Source organism: Salvelinus sp. IW2-2015, linkage group LG6.2 (genome assembly GCF_002910315.2).
Source record: "Salvelinus sp. IW2-2015 linkage group LG6.2, ASM291031v2, whole genome shotgun sequence".
Lineage (NCBI taxonomy): Eukaryota > Metazoa > Chordata > Actinopteri > Salmoniformes > Salmonidae > Salvelinus > Salvelinus sp. IW2-2015.
Window position 1 is genome coordinate 18,744,728 of NC_036846.1, and position 21,630 is coordinate 18,766,357.

General features: G+C 41.8%; 3 protein-coding genes across 7 annotated transcripts; 1 reads left to right on the plus strand and 2 right to left on the minus strand.

The window, feature by feature from the left end:
- Positions 1-2,970: 2,970 nt before the first annotated feature.
- LOC111965519 (F-box/LRR-repeat protein 12-like) lies at positions 2,971-6,438 on the minus strand. 4 transcript variants are annotated; one of them, XM_070444267.1, is made up of 4 exons: positions 6,228-6,311; positions 5,964-5,991; positions 5,787-5,862; positions 2,971-4,899 (listed from the first exon to the last, which is right to left on the minus strand). In XM_070444267.1, the coding sequence occupies exons 1-4, from the start codon at positions 6,295-6,297 to the stop codon at positions 3,871-3,873; spliced, it is 1,203 nt and encodes a 400-aa protein (XP_070300368.1). In that variant the 5' UTR covers positions 6,298-6,311; the 3' UTR covers positions 2,971-3,870. The 4 variants fall into 4 exon arrangements, with proteins under 4 accessions (XP_070300368.1, XP_070300370.1, XP_070300369.1 ...); XM_070444269.1 differs by lacking the exon at positions 6,228-6,311 and adding an exon at positions 6,344-6,438 and having other exon boundaries at positions 2,971-5,862; XM_070444268.1 differs by lacking the exon at positions 6,228-6,311 and adding an exon at positions 6,116-6,197 and having other exon boundaries at positions 2,971-5,862.
- A 168-nt stretch (positions 6,439-6,606) lies between these two features.
- On the plus strand, positions 6,607-14,607 carry LOC111965922 (COP9 signalosome complex subunit 6). Of its 2 annotated transcripts, none has more exons than XM_023990348.2 (10): positions 6,607-6,762; positions 7,941-8,066; positions 8,395-8,526; positions 8,819-8,907; positions 9,096-9,158; positions 11,329-11,376; positions 13,162-13,276; positions 13,367-13,459; positions 13,716-13,816; positions 14,079-14,607. In XM_023990348.2, the coding sequence occupies exons 2-10, from the start codon at positions 7,955-7,957 to the stop codon at positions 14,217-14,219; spliced, it is 894 nt and encodes a 297-aa protein (XP_023846116.1). In that variant the 5' UTR covers positions 6,607-6,762; positions 7,941-7,954; the 3' UTR covers positions 14,220-14,607. The 2 variants fall into 2 exon arrangements, with proteins under 2 accessions (XP_023846116.1, XP_023846115.1); XM_023990347.1 differs by lacking the exon at positions 6,607-6,762 and adding an exon at positions 7,023-7,129.
- Positions 14,608-17,203: 2,596 nt separating this feature from the next.
- On the minus strand, positions 17,204-19,766 carry LOC111965924 (uncharacterized). Its single transcript, XM_023990349.2, has 5 exons — positions 19,723-19,766; positions 19,075-19,138; positions 18,896-18,940; positions 18,537-18,697; positions 17,204-18,334 (listed from the first exon to the last, which is right to left on the minus strand). The coding sequence occupies exons 2-5, from the start codon at positions 19,127-19,129 to the stop codon at positions 17,615-17,617; spliced, it is 981 nt and encodes a 326-aa protein (XP_023846117.1). The 5' UTR covers positions 19,130-19,138; positions 19,723-19,766; the 3' UTR covers positions 17,204-17,614.
- Between the last annotated feature and the right edge of the window lie 1,864 nt (positions 19,767-21,630).

Consider the following 21,630-nt stretch of genomic DNA (forward strand, 5'->3'; position numbering starts at 1 on the left):
CATTTTCTCCCAATTTTCTGGTATCCAATCGCTAGTAATTACTATCTTGTCTCATCGCTACAACTCCGGTATGGGCTCGGGTGAGACGAAGGTCGAAAGCCATGCGTCCTCCGAAGCACAACCAACCAAGCCGCACTGCTTCTTAACACAGCGCGCCTCCACCCCGGAAGCCAGCCCGCACCAATGTGTCGGAGGAAACACTGTGTACCTGGCCCCCTTGGTTAGCGCGCACTGCGCCCGGCCCGCCACAGGAGTCGCTAGAGCGCGATGAGACAAGGATATCCCTACCGGCCAAACCCTCCCTAACCCGGACGACGCTATGCCAATTGTGCATCGCCCCACGGACCTCCCGGTCGCGGCCGGCTGCGACAGAGCCTGGGCGCGAACCCAGAGATTCTGGTGGCGCAGCTAGCACTGCGATGCAGTGCCCTAGACCACTGCACCAATTTCTGATCAATTTGATGTTCTTTTAATGGACAAAAAAAAAGCTACAAATATTTGCTTTTCTTTCAAATACATGGACATTTCTAAGTGACCCCAAACTTTTGAACGGTAGTGTATTTATCTTTGATGATTGTATGAAAATAGACTCCATTAACTTTTTTGTCTATCATTCTTAAGACGTTTTAAAAATGTATGAGCTAAGTTGTAGGCCTACTAAATAAATGTTTGGAGTAGATTGCCTGCTGAGCTGAACTGGGGTGTGATATGAAGATAATAGACAAGGTGTTAGGGGCTATTAGAATGTGTAAAGACCCATGATCTTCCAGAGCCCACTAATCAAGACTGGTCAAGCTCAGTTTTTATCATGACTTGTCAATACTGAGCTTCTACTTATCATGAAAGATATTCTGACTTACTGTACATTTACACACGCTGAAACAGGCAATGTTAATCAGTGATAAAGGCTATTGCAGAATGCGCACACATACTGTATCTGAGAACAAATATTGTGAGGATAGAAGTGATTCCTTGAGGTGCGACCTAGATCCACAAATAGCAGCAAAGTTAACTTAAAACCACACTCACTTGTTCCGCCACAACAGTAGAATGTCTTCTCTAAACAGTCATCTACAGTCTTGAGAAGACCTGCTCTTTCCCACCCAAAGTACATCCTGTCTCCCAATCTTGAACTAGTTCAAACTACTGAACATCATGTACTCTTTACTCCCGAGTGGCGCAGCGGTCTAAGGCACTATCTCAGTGCAAGAGGTGTCACTACAGTCCCTGGATCGAATCCAGGCTGAATCACATGCGGCCGTGATTGGGAGTACCATAGGGCGGCGCACAATTGGCCCAGCGTCGTGGGTAGGCCGTCATTGTAAATAAGAATTTGTTCTTAACTGACTTGCCTAGTTAAATAAAGGTTAAATCAAATTAAAATAAATAAACACTCTGTACCAGAAACCATGACAAAGTAGCAAATGTCTCTCTGTTCACTGAATGTTGTAGCAGTTTCATACCAACCACTGTCTGTAATGATGCATATTTATGTCATTAAGAATGACTATACAGTCAGCTCCAAAAGTATTGGGTGAGTGAAAGTTGTTTTGTTTTGGCTCTGTACGCCAGCACTTTGGATTTGAAATAAAACAATGACTGAGGTTAAAGTACAGACTATCAGCTTTACATTTAGGGTATTTTCATCCATATCCTGAATAATGAGTGAGAAAGTTAGACCCACAAATACCATACCCCAACACATGCTAACCTCTCACAATAACAGGAGACTTTAGCATTTTTTTGAGGGGGTAGGATATTTGTGCATCTCACTTTCATACTGATCATTATTCATGATTTATTCAGGAATATCCGTAATCATGGTAGCATCCACATTAATATAGAAGTGTTTAGAAACATATCCTATTCTTATTTACAATAAAAGAGACTCCAAAACGACAATATTATTTACCCTTTCTATTGGGCACAAAATAATCTAAAACACAACCAAAACAAACATTTGGCTTGACGTAGCCATTGTGTGCTAGGAATATGGGACCAAATACTTAACTTTTTACTACTTTAATACACAAAGTTAATGTGTCCCAATACTTTTGGTCCCTTAAATTGAAGGGACTATGTAAAGTGCTGTAACTTATAAACAGTTCAGAAAATACTCTCATATTAAAATGGACAGTCTGCACTTTAACTTCAGTCATTGTATCATTTCAAATCCAAAGGTCTAGTACCGAGCCAAAACAACCAAAAAAATGTGTCAGTCACAATACTTTTGGAGGCTACTGTAAATTATATAGTCGTTCTGATTATTCTCAGAACAACAATGAGCCTTTTAGCCATGCTTTACCACCATGCTATTGGCCACGGCTCGTTCAGCCTGTCACTATCAGCCTTTGCATTTTCACATGTACCCCAAAGCTCTGTATTAAAACTTTTACCAAATCCTGGAATTTAAGTCTCCGCTTTCACCTTCTCAAAGGCAACGTGTTACTGCAAAATTACCACTTACAATGAGAATGGTCCATTAGACACTTACGCTCACGTTCAATAATGTATTTCACTACCATTCACTATGACTGCAGGCCTAATGATCTGTTATTGGCTGAAATACTCTAGAATGTTTTCAAATCAAAATAAATGTTTTTATATAGCCCTTCTTACATCAGCTGATATATCAAAGTGCTGTACAGAAACCCAGCCTAAAACCGCAAACAGCAAGCAATGCAGGTGTAGAAGCACGGTTTTGTGTTGCATTATTAGGTTAAGCTATTGTCTTATGGCTGTGTGTCACATTTGAGGATTAAAACTGTTTTAAATGGTCTTCATCTCTTGTGCACATTGAACTACTTGTACAGTTTATTATTTTATCATGAAAGAACATTGACCCCCCCCTCCCCGACATAGCATGGTATCCCAATGTCCTTTCCTTTGTTCTGAATTATTTWCAAAGCATATAATGGAGTTCAACCCTGACACATTATTCATAGATGATCATTTCCCACACACATAAAATACATTGTGCCATTTTTATTTACCACAGTTTCTTGATTGAAAAAGGTTAACAGTTTTCATTTCTACTTTCTCGTAATTAATAAAGATAACATACTGCTTTGGAGAATCACACAACTCAAGTGGGGATAAGTGTATTTTTCCAGTTAGCAAAACATATAGTGGGCTACAGCAAATTTTAACAGCAATGGTTTTGAAATTGCATAATACCCGCAACGTACTGATAACTGTCCAAGCTGTTATTTAAACCCCCCCCCCCAGTTTCTATATATTTCGCCGTCAATGTGACGTTCTACCTGCTACACAGAAACCAACCAAAATCTACTTCCCTCAATATTTCCATTCMCAAGATAGAATGGATGTACAGATCAGCTGCCGAGAACGGAACTTCTGCAATTATTGAGCTTGCCATTAGACGCAACGCAAGCAGTACAGCAGCTTTCAATGATTTCAAAGGAAGAWTTCCCTCAATGGCTGATGGCAGTGCTGGACATCCGATGGCTGTAGCAGGTCCATTACAGTACATGATTGAAGTCATCATTTATTGGTCGCTGCGATGCCTCTCTGGTGTACATTTAAAACAAGCTTTTAAGTTTAACCACTTCCTTACACACATTTAGACTAAAAGAGGAACCACAACTTATCCATTGCGGATGGGAATACAGCAAACAGGTGCTTCCTCTCATAATGGTTTAATGGGAGTCACAGGAAATGTTAACTGTCCCTTTGTTCAATAGCATAGCTGTAAGCGAGTTTAAAATTGTTGTTGCAGCTTTCAAATATTTTTTTTWAAACACATATGTGAATGAAGGTAAAGCATGAGTTTGCAACAGGCTGAATTGAGAGGAATGTTTTACAATAGTAGAATAAGGGACCAGATGTGTAACAGATCCAGTATGCAATCTAGTCTGAGGTTATTGTAACGGTGCAGTTGGTGAACACTAGTGCACATTGTGGCAGCAGAGCAGCAAGTGAGCGGCGCAGACTTGGCACAGGGTCATTCTCTTCCAGTTTATCATCACAACTATCTGTGCCACCCTCCCTCCCCTCCTCACCCTCTCCCTGCCTCTCCACCTCCCCCTCTCTCTCTGGTGTCTTTGGGCAAACCTGGAAGAACACCTCGCAGAACTCCAACCTGCGCAGGTCCCGCAGTGTCCTGCAGCTACGTAGCACCTGCATCTCTCTCAGCTTGCAGCATCTCAGGCGCAGGCGCTTCAGGTCCCTCAGGCGGCTGGCGGACAGCAGGCCTGGTCCCACCTCCTTACCGCCAAGGCTTAGTTCCTCTAGGCCCAGCCAGCCCACTCCGAGCCCCAGGGAGGCCATTTGCAGCTGGGCGCCCGGTCGCCCAAAGTGCCCTATCTCCAGGTACTTGAGCCTGGAGAGCCCGTTTAAGCCCGAGTCAGTTTCTTGGGCGGCACTGCGCCTAAGGCCTTCCGCTGTGACACGAAGGACGTTGCGGAGCTCTAGGCGGCTAAGCCTTAACCAAGACGCCAGACTCTGCAGGTGCTGGTCTGTGAAGGAGGGCACGTTGTCAAGGACCATCGTCTCAATGGCAATCCCTGATGTGGAGGCAGGCACTTTCCCAGTTTGAACACGTCCCTGTTGCTGAGTAGCAGCAGTTGATGCCATTCCAGCTTGTTTCTCAGGACTGAGTGGGGTCTGGGTGAAAAAGCCCTGTGGTAGCTCGCAGCCACGCAACTCTAGGACCTGCAGTGTTGTGGGCAGGAGCTGGCAACTGTGCAAGCCTCTCAGGTCTGCGTGCAGCAGGGAAAGACTACGCAGACGGGGGCACCTGGAGGACAAAGCCTTAAGCCAGGACTCTGAGAGAAAGGCCCCACCTCTAGCAGAGAGCAGCAAGCCACGCAGCCGCAGGCATCGGAGCCCAGTGCCCAGATACTGGCGTAGAAGAACCCACAGCATGCGCGATGTCACCTGACCCAAAATGGACACCAAGGGCAGGAAGAGCAGTTGAAGAATGAAAACATCCAATGAGGGAGAGATGGGGAAGAAACAATGCATCAGTGTTTGAGCGATAACTTGAAAGTTCTGTAGAGTTAGCTGGTCAACAGGTAGGAAATAGGCAGTGCTGGGGAGTAGTGAACTACATGTAGTTCAACTAGTAATTTAACTACATTTTGCAGTAGCTTGGTGGTAGTTGAACTAAATTCAAATCTAGGTAGTCTTTTCAGTAGTTCATTACCATAATCGCTAACTACTAGAACGACACTGTTTTTTGCAAAAAATTAAGTGCGTTTTAAGTAGGCAATTATTTCCTTTCATTTTCGGGATTCAACCTTCCTAATTCTCACTTGAAACAGTTTGTGTTTAATAGGCTACATTACGTTAACATATGACCCCCAAAGTCATCGGTCTTGCAATTTGTAGCCTGACACTTAAAATGATACAATTTCACAAAATTGTTTGGATGTAGTGAACTACTTTTTCAAAGTAACTTTAGTTAAGTAAACCATATTTGTCTTAAGGGTAGCTTTAGTGTAGGTTAACTTCTTCTAGTGTTAAGTAATTGGTAGTTTTGTAAATTATACACATTTTCAGAGTAACTTCCCCCAACACTGGAAATAAGCCTGCAATGCAAGTATCAACATTGCATTTTGTTGCAGAATGTGAGAGGTCTCAAACAAGTAGCTATCAATAATAAAATCAAGTCTGCTGAAATATCATTGAATGTAGAACCTGATAAACATGGCTATATCACAAAATGGCTGACGTCTTTAGACAGACATGGTAGCCTCAGTAATCTTTTCATGACAAGTCTTGAAATGGTAAGATCAACATGCAATAATGGACACCATTCTTACCCCTTTCCATGCAGTTAGATCAACAACTCGCCATAGTCTTTGGTCTTTTACAAGGCGTCTCCATCTCTTACACACCCTGCAAATACACCACATGAATGACATGACAAAGAGAAGTGTTCTTCAAGCTAACATTGACGTTATCATGAAAATTGATATTGAGCAGCTAACTTGTTTTACCTTCCAGTTCGGATGAGCTCTCGCACACCTAAATATGATAAAATATCAATTAAAATGTTCTCTGGAAAGTAATCGAGGGTAGAAGTTCTGAAGTCTGCCATTTTGTAAACAAAAAGTACCGTCGAGTACACGGACAAAATACACCGACGTACCAAAGTTGCATTCAAGTAATAAATCCCGCAGAAACGGGTGCTAAAGCTACAACGTTCCTAAACGTTCTGAAATACTACATGCTCGAAATTAGCACATTTTATGTGACCGTACCAGATATATATAATGGCGTAAACATTTCAAATAATAAATAAGCATAACACCGGCATAATTTCCAAAGCATGTATCACCAAAACTCCTGTGTAAATGCAGCAAACACTGCCCCTTACATGCTGACCACACCGGACACGTTGCGTGCGCGAGCGTCGCAAAATAAATTTAGGATTCCATGTTATTCAATTATTGCACCCAGACAGCTCGCGCGCGCCAACGAGCGTTTGCAATGCCATGGGCTAAAAATAGAAGTAATTCCTATTTCTGACGCAGATCGCGCTGAAAGTCCTGCCTCTCCCATCTCCTCATTGGTTTATAGAAGCAGGTACCCACATGCCATCTCCTCATTGGTTATACCCACGTGGGTAATTGAAAGACGAAATGTTTTGCCGGTTGTGGTAAAAGTGTAGATGCCAATCACCATATAAATTCAAAGATGAAAAAGTCTGGAAGGAGGAGAGATGACTAGAAACGATTCAGTTGGCCATTTTATGTGTGGATTAATTGTCGGAGTAGAAGGCCTTGTGCATTTCAGGTAAAATAACAACTCAATGTTTATATCCCAGGACAAATTAGCTAGCAACAGCATGCTAGCTATCTAGTACAAATTAGATAGCAAGTGCAAGCTAACTAGCTAAATTGCCATACATGTTTAATGCTTTTCGACCTGTCCCCAAATTAATGTCATTGGTTCAGAGTTTTTTTGTTGATATTTTAACCTGCGTGTCGTGATCACGTTTGGTGTAGGGGAACAAAATAAATKTATGCACGATGGCGCACGTGCGCGTTGGGTTCGGTGTTTGCGTTTGAGAAAAAACGCCTCGTTCTACTGGGCTTGCGCAGCTGTAAGTCGGACAAGATGGCGACGAGCAATGGTGGTGGAATGGAGGTGGATGGGGCAGGTAAATCGATTGTGCTTTAAGGGAAATTATTATCTGATTATGATAAGGTTGTATACATATTGTGTAGGTTTCAACTATACTCCTTTGTCGATGGTGTTAGCGCATTTAGCTTGCCATTATTTCGCTTATGCGTTCTCTAACGTTACTACAGCGAGGCTACCTAACGTTAGTTAATTTAGAAAAGGTGGCTGTCCAGCACTTGTGTGTGTATATTAACGTTACTGGTATATGCAATTTCCAAACAAGTGCAGTTAATATTTGCTAGTTAACAAACTAATTCAACCGCCGTCACATTGATTGGTCCGTCCGTATTACCTAACTAAACATCGGCAATGTAAACAACTAGCGTTAGTTTATCGATTGCTAGCTAGGTAACAGTTAACATGTTAAAACGTTAACTATTTTGCCTTAACTAGTTTTAATAACAGCGCAGTAACAGGTCCTCTATACCTAGCGACCTATATTTTTCTAAACTGTTAGTAAGTTTCATGATGACATCTTTTAATATGTGGATTGGGATAGCATTGTTGAAATATCATAGCTTTGATGAGTAGAATCAATGTCATTTTTTTATTTAACTAGTCATCACTGTAACGTTACTCATCCTATAAAGTTAGATTACTCAAATCCACCCAATTCAACTGCACACGGATATTGTAACAATCGTCTAAAGAAAATAATATTATTAAAGACAAGAACAAAAATGCTTTGTTTGCTCTGAGGCAGGTGTTCGTGTTAAGGCCATATTAGCTACGTTTGGCTTTAGAGATGACCAACAATAAAGGAAACCCACCTTCTCTCTGTCCCACAGCCAGCCCCAGTGTTATGGTCTCTGGGGTCACCGGCAGTGTCTCTGTTGCCTTGCATCCTCTCGTCATCCTCAACATCTCAGATCACTGGATTCGCATCCGCTCTCAGGAGGGGCGGCCCATGCAGGGTATGTGAGCTGATTAGTTTTCAAGAATACCGATAGTTGTATACAGTCTTAATTTGGCATGGAATAAGAGGATGAGAGATGTTTAATTTTTTTCAGTAAATTGCTCTGTAAATGTCTAAACTTCTTTAGAACTATTTCAACTTTAAGACATTAATTAAAATAGTTAAGACTCTACAAGATAACCAATACCTCAACAGTGGGGAGGGAATCATACATGGGAGAGGTTAGAGTTAATGACACAATTTCAATGGACTTTGCTATAGCCTACATGTGTATCCATTCCAACCATCTGCCTAATGTTGCATTGCATCCTTTCCTTCTCACCAAGTGATCGGCGCGTTAATCGGGAAGCAGGAGGGTAGAAACATTGAGGTGATGAACTCCTTTGAGCTGCTTCATCAATTGGTAGATGACCGAGCACACATTGACAAGGAGTATTACTACACCAAGGAGGAGCAGTGTGAGTCTAATTTCACTAACCTACCATACAAAGAAAAAGTCAGATGTCACTCCCCATTGATTACTGTTGTGATTGAAAATCAAGTTGTGATTGATTGATGTGCCGTGTCATGGTTTCCCACCATCTCTGAAGTGGAAAAATGTAATAGTAGGCTTGTACCTGAAGCCCTTGGTGTTATAAACGGAACTGAACCTCRGTATAAGTGCTGGTCTAGGATCAGTTTTGCCTTTTGGGTCACAGTGAATAAGATTACATTAGTGGAGGGACCTACTTGACCTCTGCTTTCTTTCAGTCAAACAGGTCTTCAAGGACATGGAATTCCTGGGCTGGTATACCACAGGTGGTCCTTGTGACCAATCAGACATCCACATTCACAAGCAGGTAGGTGGAGCAAAGGAGAATACATTTATTTTCCATGGGAGAGAAATTAGAGGCATGATAAAAGTAACTGTTACTGTAATTGGTCAGTGAATTGTTGTGATTTGAAAGATTTAAATGTCAGTCATTTGAGGTTATTTGGCCAACTGTGTGCTGTTTGCTTATTGGCTTTTCCTCTCTTCTCACTTCAGGTGTGTGAGATAATTGAGAGTCCTCTCTTCCTCAAGCTCAACCCGATGACCAAACACACAGATGTGAGTTTCTCATTTAGATTTTTTTTATAAAATGGACGATATACAGTTGAAGTCAGAAGTTTACATACACGTTAGCCAAATACATTTAAACTCAGTTTTTAACAATTTCTGACATTTAATCCTAGTAAAAATTCCCTGTCTTAGGTCAGTTAATATCACCACTTTATTTTAAGAATGTGAAATGTCACAATAATAGTAGAGAATGATTTATTTCAGTGTTTATTTCTTTCATCACATTCCCAGTGGGTCAGAAGTTTGCATACACTCAATTAGTATTTGGTAGCATTGCCTTTAAATTGTTTAACTTGAGTCAAGCGTTTCAGCTAGCCTTCCACAAGCTTCCCACAATAAGTTGGGTGAATTTTGGCTCATTTCTCCTGACAGAGCTGGTGTAACTGAGTCTGGTTTGTAGGCCTCCTTGCGCACACACGCTTTTTCAGTTCYGCCCACACATTTTCTATAGGATTGAGGTCAGGGCTTTGTGATGGCCAATACCTTGACTTTGTTGTCCTTAAGCCATTTTGCCACAACTTTGGAAGTATGCTTGGGGTCATTGTCCATTTGGAAGACCCATTTGCGACCAAGCTTTAACTTCCTGACTGATGTCTTGAGATGTTGCTTCAATATATCAACATAATTTTCCTTTCTCATGATGCCGTCTATTTTGTGAAGTGCACCAGTCCCTCCTGCAGCAAAGCACCCCCACAACATGATGCTGCCACCCCCGTGCTTCACGGTTGGGATGGTGTTCTTCGGCTTGCAAGCCGCCCCCTTTTTCCTCCAAACATAATGATGGTCATTATGGCCAAACAGTTCTATTTTTGTTTCATCAGACCAGAGAACATTTCTCCAAAAAGTACGATCTTTATCCCCATGTGCAGTTGCAAACCGTAGCCTGGCTTTTTTATGGTGGTTTTGGAGCATGGGCTTCTTCCTTGCTGAGTGGCCTTTCAGGTTATGTCAATATAGGACTCGTTTACTGTGGATATAGATACTTTTGTACCTGTTTCCTCCAGCATCTTCACAAGTACCTTTGCTGTTCTGGGATTGATTTGTACTTTTCGCACCAAAGTATGTTCATCTCTAGGAGACAGAACACGTCTCCTTCCTGAGTGGTATGACGGGTCTTATGGTGTTTATACTTGCGTACTATTGTTTGTACAGGTGAACGTGCTATCTTCAGGCATTTGGAAACACGACACTTTTTTTCCTGAGGTCTTGGCTGATTTCTTTTGATTTTCCCATGATGTCAAGCAAAGAGGCACAGCGTTTGAAGGTAGGCCTTGAAATACATCCACACCTCCAATTGACTCAAATGATGTCAATTAGCCTATCAGAAGCTTCTAAAGCCATGACATCATTTTCGGGAATGTTCCAAGGCACAGTCAACTTGGTGTACGTAAACTTCTGACCCACTGGAATTGTGATACAGTGAATTATAAGTGAAATAATTGTTGGGAAAATTACTTGTGTCATGCACAAAGTAGATGTCCTAACCGACTTGCCAAAACTATAGTTTGTTCACAAGAATTTTGTGGAGTGGTTGAGAAACGAGTTTTAATGACTCCAACCTAAGTGTATGTAAACTTCTGACTTCAACTGTACAGTACCAGTCAAAGGTTTGGACACACCTATCTTTTTACTATTTTCTACATTTTAGAATAATAGTGAAGACATCAAAACTTTCAATTAACACATGGAATCATGTAGAAACCAAAAAAGTGTTAAACAAATCTAAATATATTTGAGATTCTTCAAAGTAGCCAGCCTTTGCCTTGATGACAGCTTTGCACACTCGTGGCATTCTCTCAATCAGCTTCATCTGGTAGTCACCTGGAATGCATTTCAATAAACAGGTGTGACTTGTTAAGTTAATTTGTGGAATTTCTTTCCTTAACATATTTTTGGTTACTACATGATTCCRTATGTTATTTCATAGTTTTGTTTTCTTCACTATTATTCTACAATGTAGAAAATAGTAAAAAAATAAATAACCCTTGAATGAGTAGGTGTGTATAAACTTTTGACTGGTACTGTATATATTAATGTGAAACATTATTCTTAAATTACATTTTTAGTTACTTTTATGTCAGGCAGTTACATTGCTATGATGCGGTAGAGATAGCTTTTCTACATGTGGTAATTGAAGCTTTTGTCCTGTCTCCCCCAGCTCCCTGTCAGTGTGTATGAGTCTGTCATCGACATCATCAGTGGAGAGGTAACTCAAGCTCTCCTACCACACACACACACACCAGGGTTTCCGTTAGGAAAATGTGGCGCTGGACAACGTAACCGGGAAGATTTTAATTTACCGCCCATTTGAGACATTTCCCGGACCCATATGCTTTGGGTGCGTAACCCATTAGGGTGTCCGACCATGGTGCTCAGAATGACAGAATTCACATTTAGATTATGGTAATTAATTTTAACAAAATATGCAACTCCTGTAATGAAGCAGCCAATCAAACTTAATTTTCAAACATTTGCCAAAATGCAATTTGCGGTTAAAAAAAGCCATTCTGAACACCACCTGATGCCAGTGGCATATGACAGAGATTAAAATCTCCGTTAGAAACTTAGAAAGATGGTGAATCTAATGACGCAACAACTAGGATGGGTTGCTAATATGACTAGGAATGTGCCTTTTGCTTCTGGACAAGGGAAGAAAGTTGATATGAAAACCAATAGAACAGGAGAGAAATGGCATATGAGGAAGTATGTTGTAGATGGCAGCTGTGGCGAAAGGTCTAGCTGATTGAGTGGCGGCTGTCAGGGAAAAGCATCTAAAATATGTGAAGATAATTCGTCTTAATTTTAAATGGTGAGACGAGAAGGGGGTGTGTGGCGAAGATGGCCTATAGCTGCGTCTCTCCAGAAGGCCTGCGCTCTGCCCCCCAGAAGACCTCGCGCTCTGCTCTCCAGAATGCACTCCGCTATCTCCCGCCAATTTTTGTGCATTCGTTGTTCCATTGTGTGAATTGTTTGCTCTTTGATTTGTTTATTTTGATACATTCCCCATTACAATCCCTGTCATTTGGTTACATTAATTTCTGTTAATGCATTTTGTTACTAATTAAGCCTACAATCATTTATGTTCTCATTCTCAGAGTGGAAACATTGTTTCCAGAGTTCACAACCAGCTACACTTGTGAGAAAGAAGTTATGGTTCATTTCATAACCATCATTTTGGAGTTTTGTATATTTTGTCAATGTCTTTAATTTGAAGTGCTCCATGTAAGCAATGAACATGGGTATGGTTTCTCTGTCTTGAGGGAGAGCGCATGCTTTGAAGTAGCCTACCTGGCTCAAATGTAGGAATGTGCCCTTTTGATTTTGATTTCTGATTGTCTTAACTCACCACAGCCACCACTAATAAGCTGAGCTTGTCAGCCATTTTTTTTCGTCACCTCACACAGGAAGTCCATTGCGCAAGAACAGCTGTCTGACCCGAGCTCACTGGTGTGCAGGAAACTCTGAGGGTCCTGAATAGGCTAGTTAATACAATGGTGCAAGTTCGTTAGAGACAGCTTCAGTTCCATCCAGTTGGTTGATTGATTTGATACAATGTTGCACTTCACTAGCGATAGCTCAAGTCAGGACAGATAGAAAGGGAGGCAGACCGGTTTAGTAGAGAGATCAATGTGATTGAATGAACCAGAATTGTTTTATGTATTTTGAATTAGTTGACAATGGGAGTTATTGGCCATCTGAGTTCCATGTGCTCATTTAACCACCAATGATCACGGTGTATCAATGTGTCCATGTGGCAGAGGCTGCTGCTCTCCCATAAGTGGGTGATGCGCTGTTAGCCTGCCTACCATWGTTTTTTTTCTTCTCCTGGTCAATTTGGCCAGCAATAATTGTATTTATAGGCTTAGTTTCTCTTTTTTTTTTTAATTTTTTTTTTTTAATGCAATTACTGGCTAGTGGAAACACACCACTGTGATTAGTACTAGTGGCTGATTTGTAAGCTTGTCTGTCCTTCTGACTTGACCAATCCCAGGCGACCATGTTGTTTGCTGAGCTGGGGTACACTCTGGCCACAGAAGAGGCGGAGCGAATTGGAGTGGATCACGTGGCTCGCATGACAGCCACAGGCACGGGGGAGAATTCAACAGGTAACTAGTTATGGTGGACAATGGTTACCCCCCACTGTCTGACGGGCATTTTTTTAAACACCCTCTCCATTGTGTGTCTCTTCTGTTCAGTGGCCGAACATCTCATAGCACAACACAGTGCAATTAAGATGCTCCACAGCAGGGTGAAAGTCATCTTGGAATATGTCAAAGCAGTGGAAGCAGGTGAGMGAACTGCTTACTCTATCGTGTGATGAGGGATGAAATAATGCATGTTCAAGTGAGTCTGGAAAGAAGATGCTGTTACTAATATAGATATAATTTCCAGCCCTTGCTTTAAAAAGAAAAAACATGGTCTTTCAACCCTGTCTCTTCTCCTTGGTATATCCCAACTGTATCTTATCTTACCTGTTGTTGTTGTGTGTATATTTTTCCCTCGTGCTCTCTTTTAACTCTCCCCTTCTGATTTGGTACGACCCAGGAGAGGTGCCATTTAACCACGAGATCCTCAGAGAAGCCAATGCTCTGTGCCATAGACTGCCTGTTCTCAGCACCATCAAATTCAAGACTGACTTCTATGATGTAAGTCATCCCCACCTAGGCAAAACTCAGCTCTTGGTGTGAACATGTGTGCACCATTGTTTTTAGATTATTGTCTTGGTAATGTGATAATCTGCCAAATTGGCAGGATAATTAACGTACGTTGTTTTGAATGAACTAAACCTTGACAAAATTCCTTCTTTAAATCACTCAATAAGGGTGATGATTTGAGAATGCTTAGACATGTTGGATTGGCAGAGTACTGTAAAAGCATATTAATCTCCTTGCTTCTCACTTTTTTCAGCAATGCAATGACGTGGGCCTCATGGCTTACCTAGGTACCATCACTAAGACCTGCAACAGCATGAACCAGTTCATCAACAAGTTCAACGTCTTGTACGATAGACAGGGCATCGGCCGGAGGATGAGAGGACTGTTCTTTTGAGCGACACAGAGAGAAAGAGTGATTGGAGGAAGAGATGGCGAGGTCACAAGCACTGCTTTCCCATTTGTTTGTCTGTATTTTATGTTAAGTAACAATTGTCACACACACACACACTCAGATACCAGTGAATGTTGTTCTCATCAAACCAGTTTGTTTACAAAGGTAGCAAATGCTAGAAGTGTCTCAAAGGCCTCCTATCTATACCAGAAAATCACACACACAAACAGGAAGAAGGAAACCGTGTACAAAATCACTCACATTTTCACTCGCACTTTGACATTTGTCAGTATGCACATTAATGATTTCATGTACATGAACAGAAAATACAATTTCCGCTTTTTCTTTGTTTTGTTCCATGTTTCTGTAAGTAAATAATCTGAAGATTTTTCTTGGGACTTTGATTTCTGTTTGTCCACCAATAAAAAGTAAAAATAAGGCCATTTATCAATTTAAATTATAGCTAACAGATTCATATTCATTAACAAATATATAATTAAGCAGTAAGGCCTGAGGAGGTGTGGTATATTTCCAATTAATTGCAGTTGTGCGCAACGCGGAGTGCCTGGATACAGCCAGTAGCTGTGGTATATTGGCCATATACCGCAAACCCCTGAGATGCCTAATTGCTATTATAAAACTCGTTAACAACGTAAATAGTCATGTTTTGTCATACCCATGGTATACGGTCTGATGTACCACGGCTCTCAGCCAATCAGCATTCAGGGCTCAAACCACCTGGTTTATAATAACACAGTAGTGCTTCCGTCCATCTCTAGTGAACAGACACGAGTAACAACTGGTATCTGACACTATTACTCAAGAGCCTTGTTTATACCTGGTGCTGACATGTGTCCTTTGTCCTGATCTTATTCACATTATGATTGTGCCCACATTGTAGCTATTGCATTAGTAAAATGTGTCTGCATTGTGACCAGATATCCTGGCCCTACATGACCAAAAGTATGTTGACACCCGCTCGTCGAACATCTCATTCCAAAATCATGGGAAGAATATGGAGTTGGTCCCCCATTTGCTATAACAGCCTCCACTCTTCTGGGAGGGCTTTCCACTTGATGTTGGAACATTGCTGAGGAGACTTGCTTCCATTCAGCCACAAGCGCATTAGTGAGGTAGGGCACTGATGTTAAGCAATTAGGCCTGGCTCGCAGTCAGCGTTCCAATTCATCCCAAATGTGTTCGATAGAGTTGAGGTCAGGGTTCTGTGCAGGGCAGTCAAGTTCTTCCACACTGATCTCAACAAACCATTTCTGTGTGGAACTTGCTTTGCGCACGGGGGCATTTTCATGCTGAAACAGGAAACCGTATGCTGTAGCATTAAGGTTTCCCTTCACTGAAACTAAGGGGCCTAGCCCGAACCACGAAAAACAGCCCCAGACTATTATTCCTCCCCCACCAAACTTTACAGTTGGCACTATGCATTGGTGCAGGTAGCGTTCTTGCATATGCCAAACCTAGATTCATCCATTGGACTGCCTGATGGTGAAGCGTAWTTCCTCTCTAGAGAACGTGAGTCCAATGGTGGTGAGCTTTACACCACTCCAGCCGACGCTTGGCATTGCGCATGGTGATCTTAGGCTTGTGTGCTGCTGCTCGGCCATGGAAACTCATTTCACAAAGCTCCCGATGAACAGTTCTTGTGCTGAGGTTGCTTCCAGAGGCAGTTTGAACTCAGTAGTGAGTGTTGCAACCGAGGACAGATGATTTTTACACGCTTCAGCACTTGGCGGTTCTGTTCTGTGTTTGTGTGGTCTACCATTTCACGGCTGAGCCGTTGTTGCTCCTAGACTTTCCACTTCACATTAACAGTCCTTACAGTTGACCGGGGCAGCTCTAGCAGGGCAGATATTTGACGAACTGACTTGTTGGATAGGTGGCATCCTATGATGATGCCGCCACGTTGAAAGTCACTGAGCTCTTCAGTAAGGCCATTCTACTGCCAATGTTTGTCTATGGAGATTTCATGGCTGTGTGCTTGATTTTATACACCTGTCAGCAACGGGTGTGGCTGAAATAGCCAAATCCACAAATTTGAAGGGGTGTCCTATACTTTTGTATATGTAGTTTATTCTTTCAAAATAATATGTATTTATTTTAAGACACATTGATGCCATAAGTCAATTATGTCACCTGTAAATGATTTTAGAGGGCAGGATAAGGAGGATTTAAATAATTTCACTGTCCAGATCCGTCTAAACTTTTAGATATGCAGACATAATGGGTCCCCCTGACTACCTCCGGAGATGGTAAGGAAGATCTGATCACAATGCGTATTTAAATAATCTACAGTAAACCTGTMTAAAAATGTGGGCACAATCAGGATGTGGACAAGATCAGGGAAATAGACGTATGTTAGAACCAGGTATAAACAGGACTAAGAATTTAGTTATTCTTGCATACATTTTCGAGTTGGTGACCCCAGCTGGAATCGAACCCACGTTCCTGGCTTAAAGGTAGCCTGTACTCAAGTAGGTACACAAACGCAACACAATACAGAGACCCACAGGTTAAAACAAGTGTATAAAGTCAGGTCTGTGGAGTCAGCATGTTTTTTTAGGATTATTGGCCGGAAGTGACAATGTGTTTGCAGTTACCTGTTTTTTTAATGTAGTCTGTTCCTGCTGTGCATGGCCTTGGGGAGGTACTGTGTGAGGTGCATTAGACAGGAAAGGGGTGGAGGAAACAGAGTTAGGACAGTTTCAGGTCAGCATTTATTTGGATATTAAAAGGCAGCAGATGTCAACATAATGACCGCCAGCCTGCACTTTTTCTTTAGGAGCCCAAGTTTACCAGCCATGTGGCAAAGACAGGAGTCAGCTTTCCTCTATCGGATTTTATCATCCTCTCTTTCAAGCTCTCACTTGCCACGTATCAAAATKTTTGCCTTTTAATTACACAAAACCTACAGTAACAAGCAATACTGGCATGTGGTATACAAACAGAGTTCAGTAGAGAGACAAGCCAGAGACAGTTTTTAAAAAGTTTATTTTTCATAATTTGAGTCAATATTTACTTTATCTTTTTTTGCTATGAAAATTGTGTAACTGAATAATGATTTTGGATGCTGAATAGACAACGGAACATTGGACAGTAATAAATCAATCAGTCTTATCGTTGTAATATTTCCAATCATTGTAATATAGCATCACTCTCCTGCAGGTCATTGCTGTACAAATAGGTTTGCTCTCCTGCCCATAACAGCGTCACCAGCACATTGATAAGACGGTTACATGCTTAATAGCTCGAAGACCTATAATTATGGTCTCTGCTGCTTCGTCCTTCTAAATCTACATCTGGAGGGGAAAACAACTCTTCTTTCATTATTGACAAAACACTTGAGGCGTAAGTAAAGATACTGCCTTTAGAGCTTTGATGAGCTAGTCACTACCACTATCATCAGGGGAATCAGAAGGTGGGGAGGGGTACTGGAAGCGGACTGGATCATAGAGTTCATGCCCATAGTTATAGTGGTAGCCATAGTAGGGATAGGGATGGGCCACTTTCTTGTTGCTGGCTGCAGGGGGTGGTGCGTCCTCAACTGGTTCCTCCTCAACGGGAGGAGGGGGTGGGCCAGCCTTGCCATGGAAGGGTCTAGGTGGGTGGTCTATCAGGCAGTCTGGGTCCCAGTAGGGATTGCAGTCATACTCCATGCCCTTGTAGGTGTGGATGGGGGCCGGAGGGGGAGATGACTTTTTTGGGGCGGGGGGTGGTAGTTGTGGGGCAGATTTTTTAAGCATTGGGGGTGGTGGTGGAGGAGGGAGCTTGTGGAGGTTGCAGGAGGGGTGGTAGCGGGGGTCGCACAGTACGGGCAATGCCCCGGTGGGGAGGTAGACAATATGGGGCTTGCAGAGGGGGTCCTTGGCATTGCACAGGTACATGACGTCAGCCTGGGAGATGGCAGGAGCAGGAGGGGGTTGAGAGGTGCTTTTTATTGGGGGAGGGGGTAGGGCTTTGCATTTTTTGTCCGTGGCCGGGTCGCACTTCTTGACGGTGGGCACTCCCAATTTGTTCTGGAAGTGTGAGGCGTTGGGGCCATATACATGCTCCAGCTGCCTCATCTGCTGGTACAGCAGCCTGATCCGGTCAATCTCATACAGCTGAGAGGTACAAGACAGATTGAAATAAAGACAAGATACAGATTTTTTTAATCATACAGAGAGAGAGATGGAATAATTTGAGAAAACAAATAATGCCTAATTTATTGTTAGTGGTGGTTAGTGCTTCATTAGTTAGTAGTCAGTGCTTCATTAGTTAATGCATAGCATGAGTGTTATTGATTGTTTTTCTTTCCTCTCTCACCCCCTCTGTGTGTCCAATGCTATTGTAGTAGCGGTAGTAAGCCTGGAAGTCGGGGTTGCCTCTGTACCACCTGGGTTCCACATTGCGCTTTGGTCGTGAGTGAGTCAGGAAGCCATGAGCCTTGTCCGAATCAATACTCACATCACTAACAGGGCTCATCTCTGTGGGGAGAGGTGGATCAGTGGAGAGGGAGAGCAAAGCCACAGAGGGAGAAAGACAGGCCAACTAGCATTTATAACTACCATAGATATGTTGCTTTCAGTATCAAACAAAAGTAAAGCATTGGTACTACACATAATTTTATCAAGAAGCTCGAAAGCAAAAACTTTAAATGTTATCCCCCCTAAACATTCAGTTACCTTCCTGCTTGATAGTATTCAGCAGAGACTTTGCTTCCAGCCAAACTGCAGAGGATACACATGCCACAGAATCATCAGTCAGTTATCATCCAATTCCACATTGAATATTTACTTAGGACAATCATTTCAATAACTTTCATTTTACCAAACTCATGTAGCCTAAAATAACGTTATCCCACCTGGTAGCAACGTCAGACAGCATATTGCCCCCACCAGCCACAATGGAGAAATCATCTTGACCACCTGCAAACCAGCCACTGCATTTTATCACTTGCATTGTACATCTTGCTTCAATTGTTTTGTTTTTCAGTGAGCATTGACATATATTATTTAATTAAATCTACTGTACATACTGAGATGCATGTATTTACATGTGACCTGTAACAGTTTCAAACTAAAGCTAAAAATCTAAATGTCACATTGTTTTAATTCCCGAGTGGGAAAGTAACATTATGACATTTTATATTTTTWGTTTAACTTGGGAACTGTTCAAGATCTGATCTTCACATATAAATACTTTCATCTRTGTATGTTCTAAGAATAGCCAATCCCCAAATGTAATTAAACCATGCATACCAAATACCAGATGACAACGCAAATAAATACATTCAAACAGCAGTAGGCTATAACATGTCCTGTGAACGATCAGCATATATTTTGTTATCCTCGGTATTAAACAGCATGAAAATATATAAAAGGAGAGATGAGATGCAATTTCTGTGTAAAATGATGCTTCTTCCTGCAGTTTAGAAAATATACTGATTATTGTGAATAATATTACTTAAATTTTCAGATCATATGTGCTAAAGAAGATACCCCGTACTGACCTGTGCATGGGCTGCTGTCTTTCCTGTACCGGTGAGGGTAGGTGTGATAAATATAGGTCTCCATGTCAATCAGTCTGACGTGTGAGTGCCTGTCCAATAGAATCACAAAACCATTGAAACAATAATATTGTCTCCTCCTTCCTTTAAAACGCTATTTTAATACAGAGCCTCTGGCGCCAAYTAAGAATAAAAACTCCTGGACGTAAGCAGCAAAGTCATAAAAAGTCCTGACTTCAAATGGAAACTCACAGTAAGTCTGGGAGGAAAYATTACCTGCTGAGTAGAAATAGCAGGGTATCCCTGGGGAAAATATTGCCATGTTAGGAAAAAACCTTACAGCCTTTTCATCAGCGCAAAACTAGAATTTCCAAAAGTGGACCCAAGCAATCTAGGCCTACAATAGCATGAAGTCAATAATGTGTAGAAAATAACACTAATATAGAACAAAATGTGTGGTATGCAACTGAGCATTATATACAAGCCTGTGTGCAGTGTGTTGAAATCAGAGGAACTGTCCCCGACCAAGCCGTTAACAAATTTCCCCCCAAATTATATATTTTTGTAGTTGTCCTGAACCCACTGCACGCAAGTCGTCCTTAAATTCTCMTCTTTGCTTCAGAACCAAAAAGKTGGTTGTTGACCCGAGCAGTCATCAATTGGCGCGCAAAATGGGCGCTCATATCCAGATTAGTGACCAGAAAGTACTTGTTTCAGTTCCTCCAGTTTTGCCTTGCAAAAACAAAGTAGGTCTACGTTTACCACCCATATACAATACAGTTTAGCAATCTACTACGGACGCATCTTTGCCAGAACAATAAATTACCTGGYGATTGAGAATTGTCCTATTCCAGATATGCCTCGTTTGGGTGTCTACTGGCGATATGTCTAAAGATAAGCAGTTTTAACATCGTACTGTCTTCAATAGTATRGGATGAAGATGTAACATTCTGGCGAATTTATTACGATATTTCCCTTCAAAGTGATGGTGCARCGCAGACAAAACATGATTTCCATCCGATCCTGCAATCCTACACTTAGGCCATATGATTTTGCTTGCTCTGGACTCGAGTGACATATCTCTAGTTGAAATTGGCTGCTAACGTGAATTACTTTAAGCTCCAAATGCAGGTGTAAAACGCAGTTTATTTCTGTAGCCTATATTGCGTTTTGAAAATGCATCACCGTTTATGGCTGTAATGACAAGCTACATTTGCGCAGCGATTGTGCGCGCATGGTTTTCTAATCACTGCTTTTTTGGGGTTGCGGGCCCAAAAGTTTGAAAACCACAGGATACATCACTGGCAACAAATTGAGTTGGGTTGGTAAGCTATAGTAATAGTAGGCTACAGTATTTCTYAAAATGTTCTATTTTGATTGGAATCGTGTTKGTCAATGTTCAGTGCAGCATTTATTCCAGTTCCAAATAGTTTAGTCAAGATTGTGCGGCTTTCCCCTCCTGCAACTGCTCAGCGAGTCTGACTGCGCTTTGGGGAAGAAAAATAATTGTGCGTGCCCTTTGTTTTATACCTCGTGCAGCCGAACGTTGTATTTGAGGAAATAAACGCCTTTATGCGACAGGTGTATAATTTCGATGAGATGAATTTGAACGAACACCTGGCTGGGTGGAGAATTTACAGTGAGACGACGCTGTCCTATTGTGGTAAAATAAACAGTGGTCCATACATAAATTTCCCTCCGGTTATGGACCCAAGTCAAGTCTYACCTGGGCTATAAATCAACTCAGGTTTACGGAATAGTTTTACATTTCCCTGCATAGCGGATTTTAATATGCCTATATTGCGTGTTCACACGTCCACAGAAGTATGACAAAAACATGCATGATCGTATTCAATGTAGTTACAGGCRAGACCGAAAGCATAAATTACTGTCTACACAGCAAGACTGATC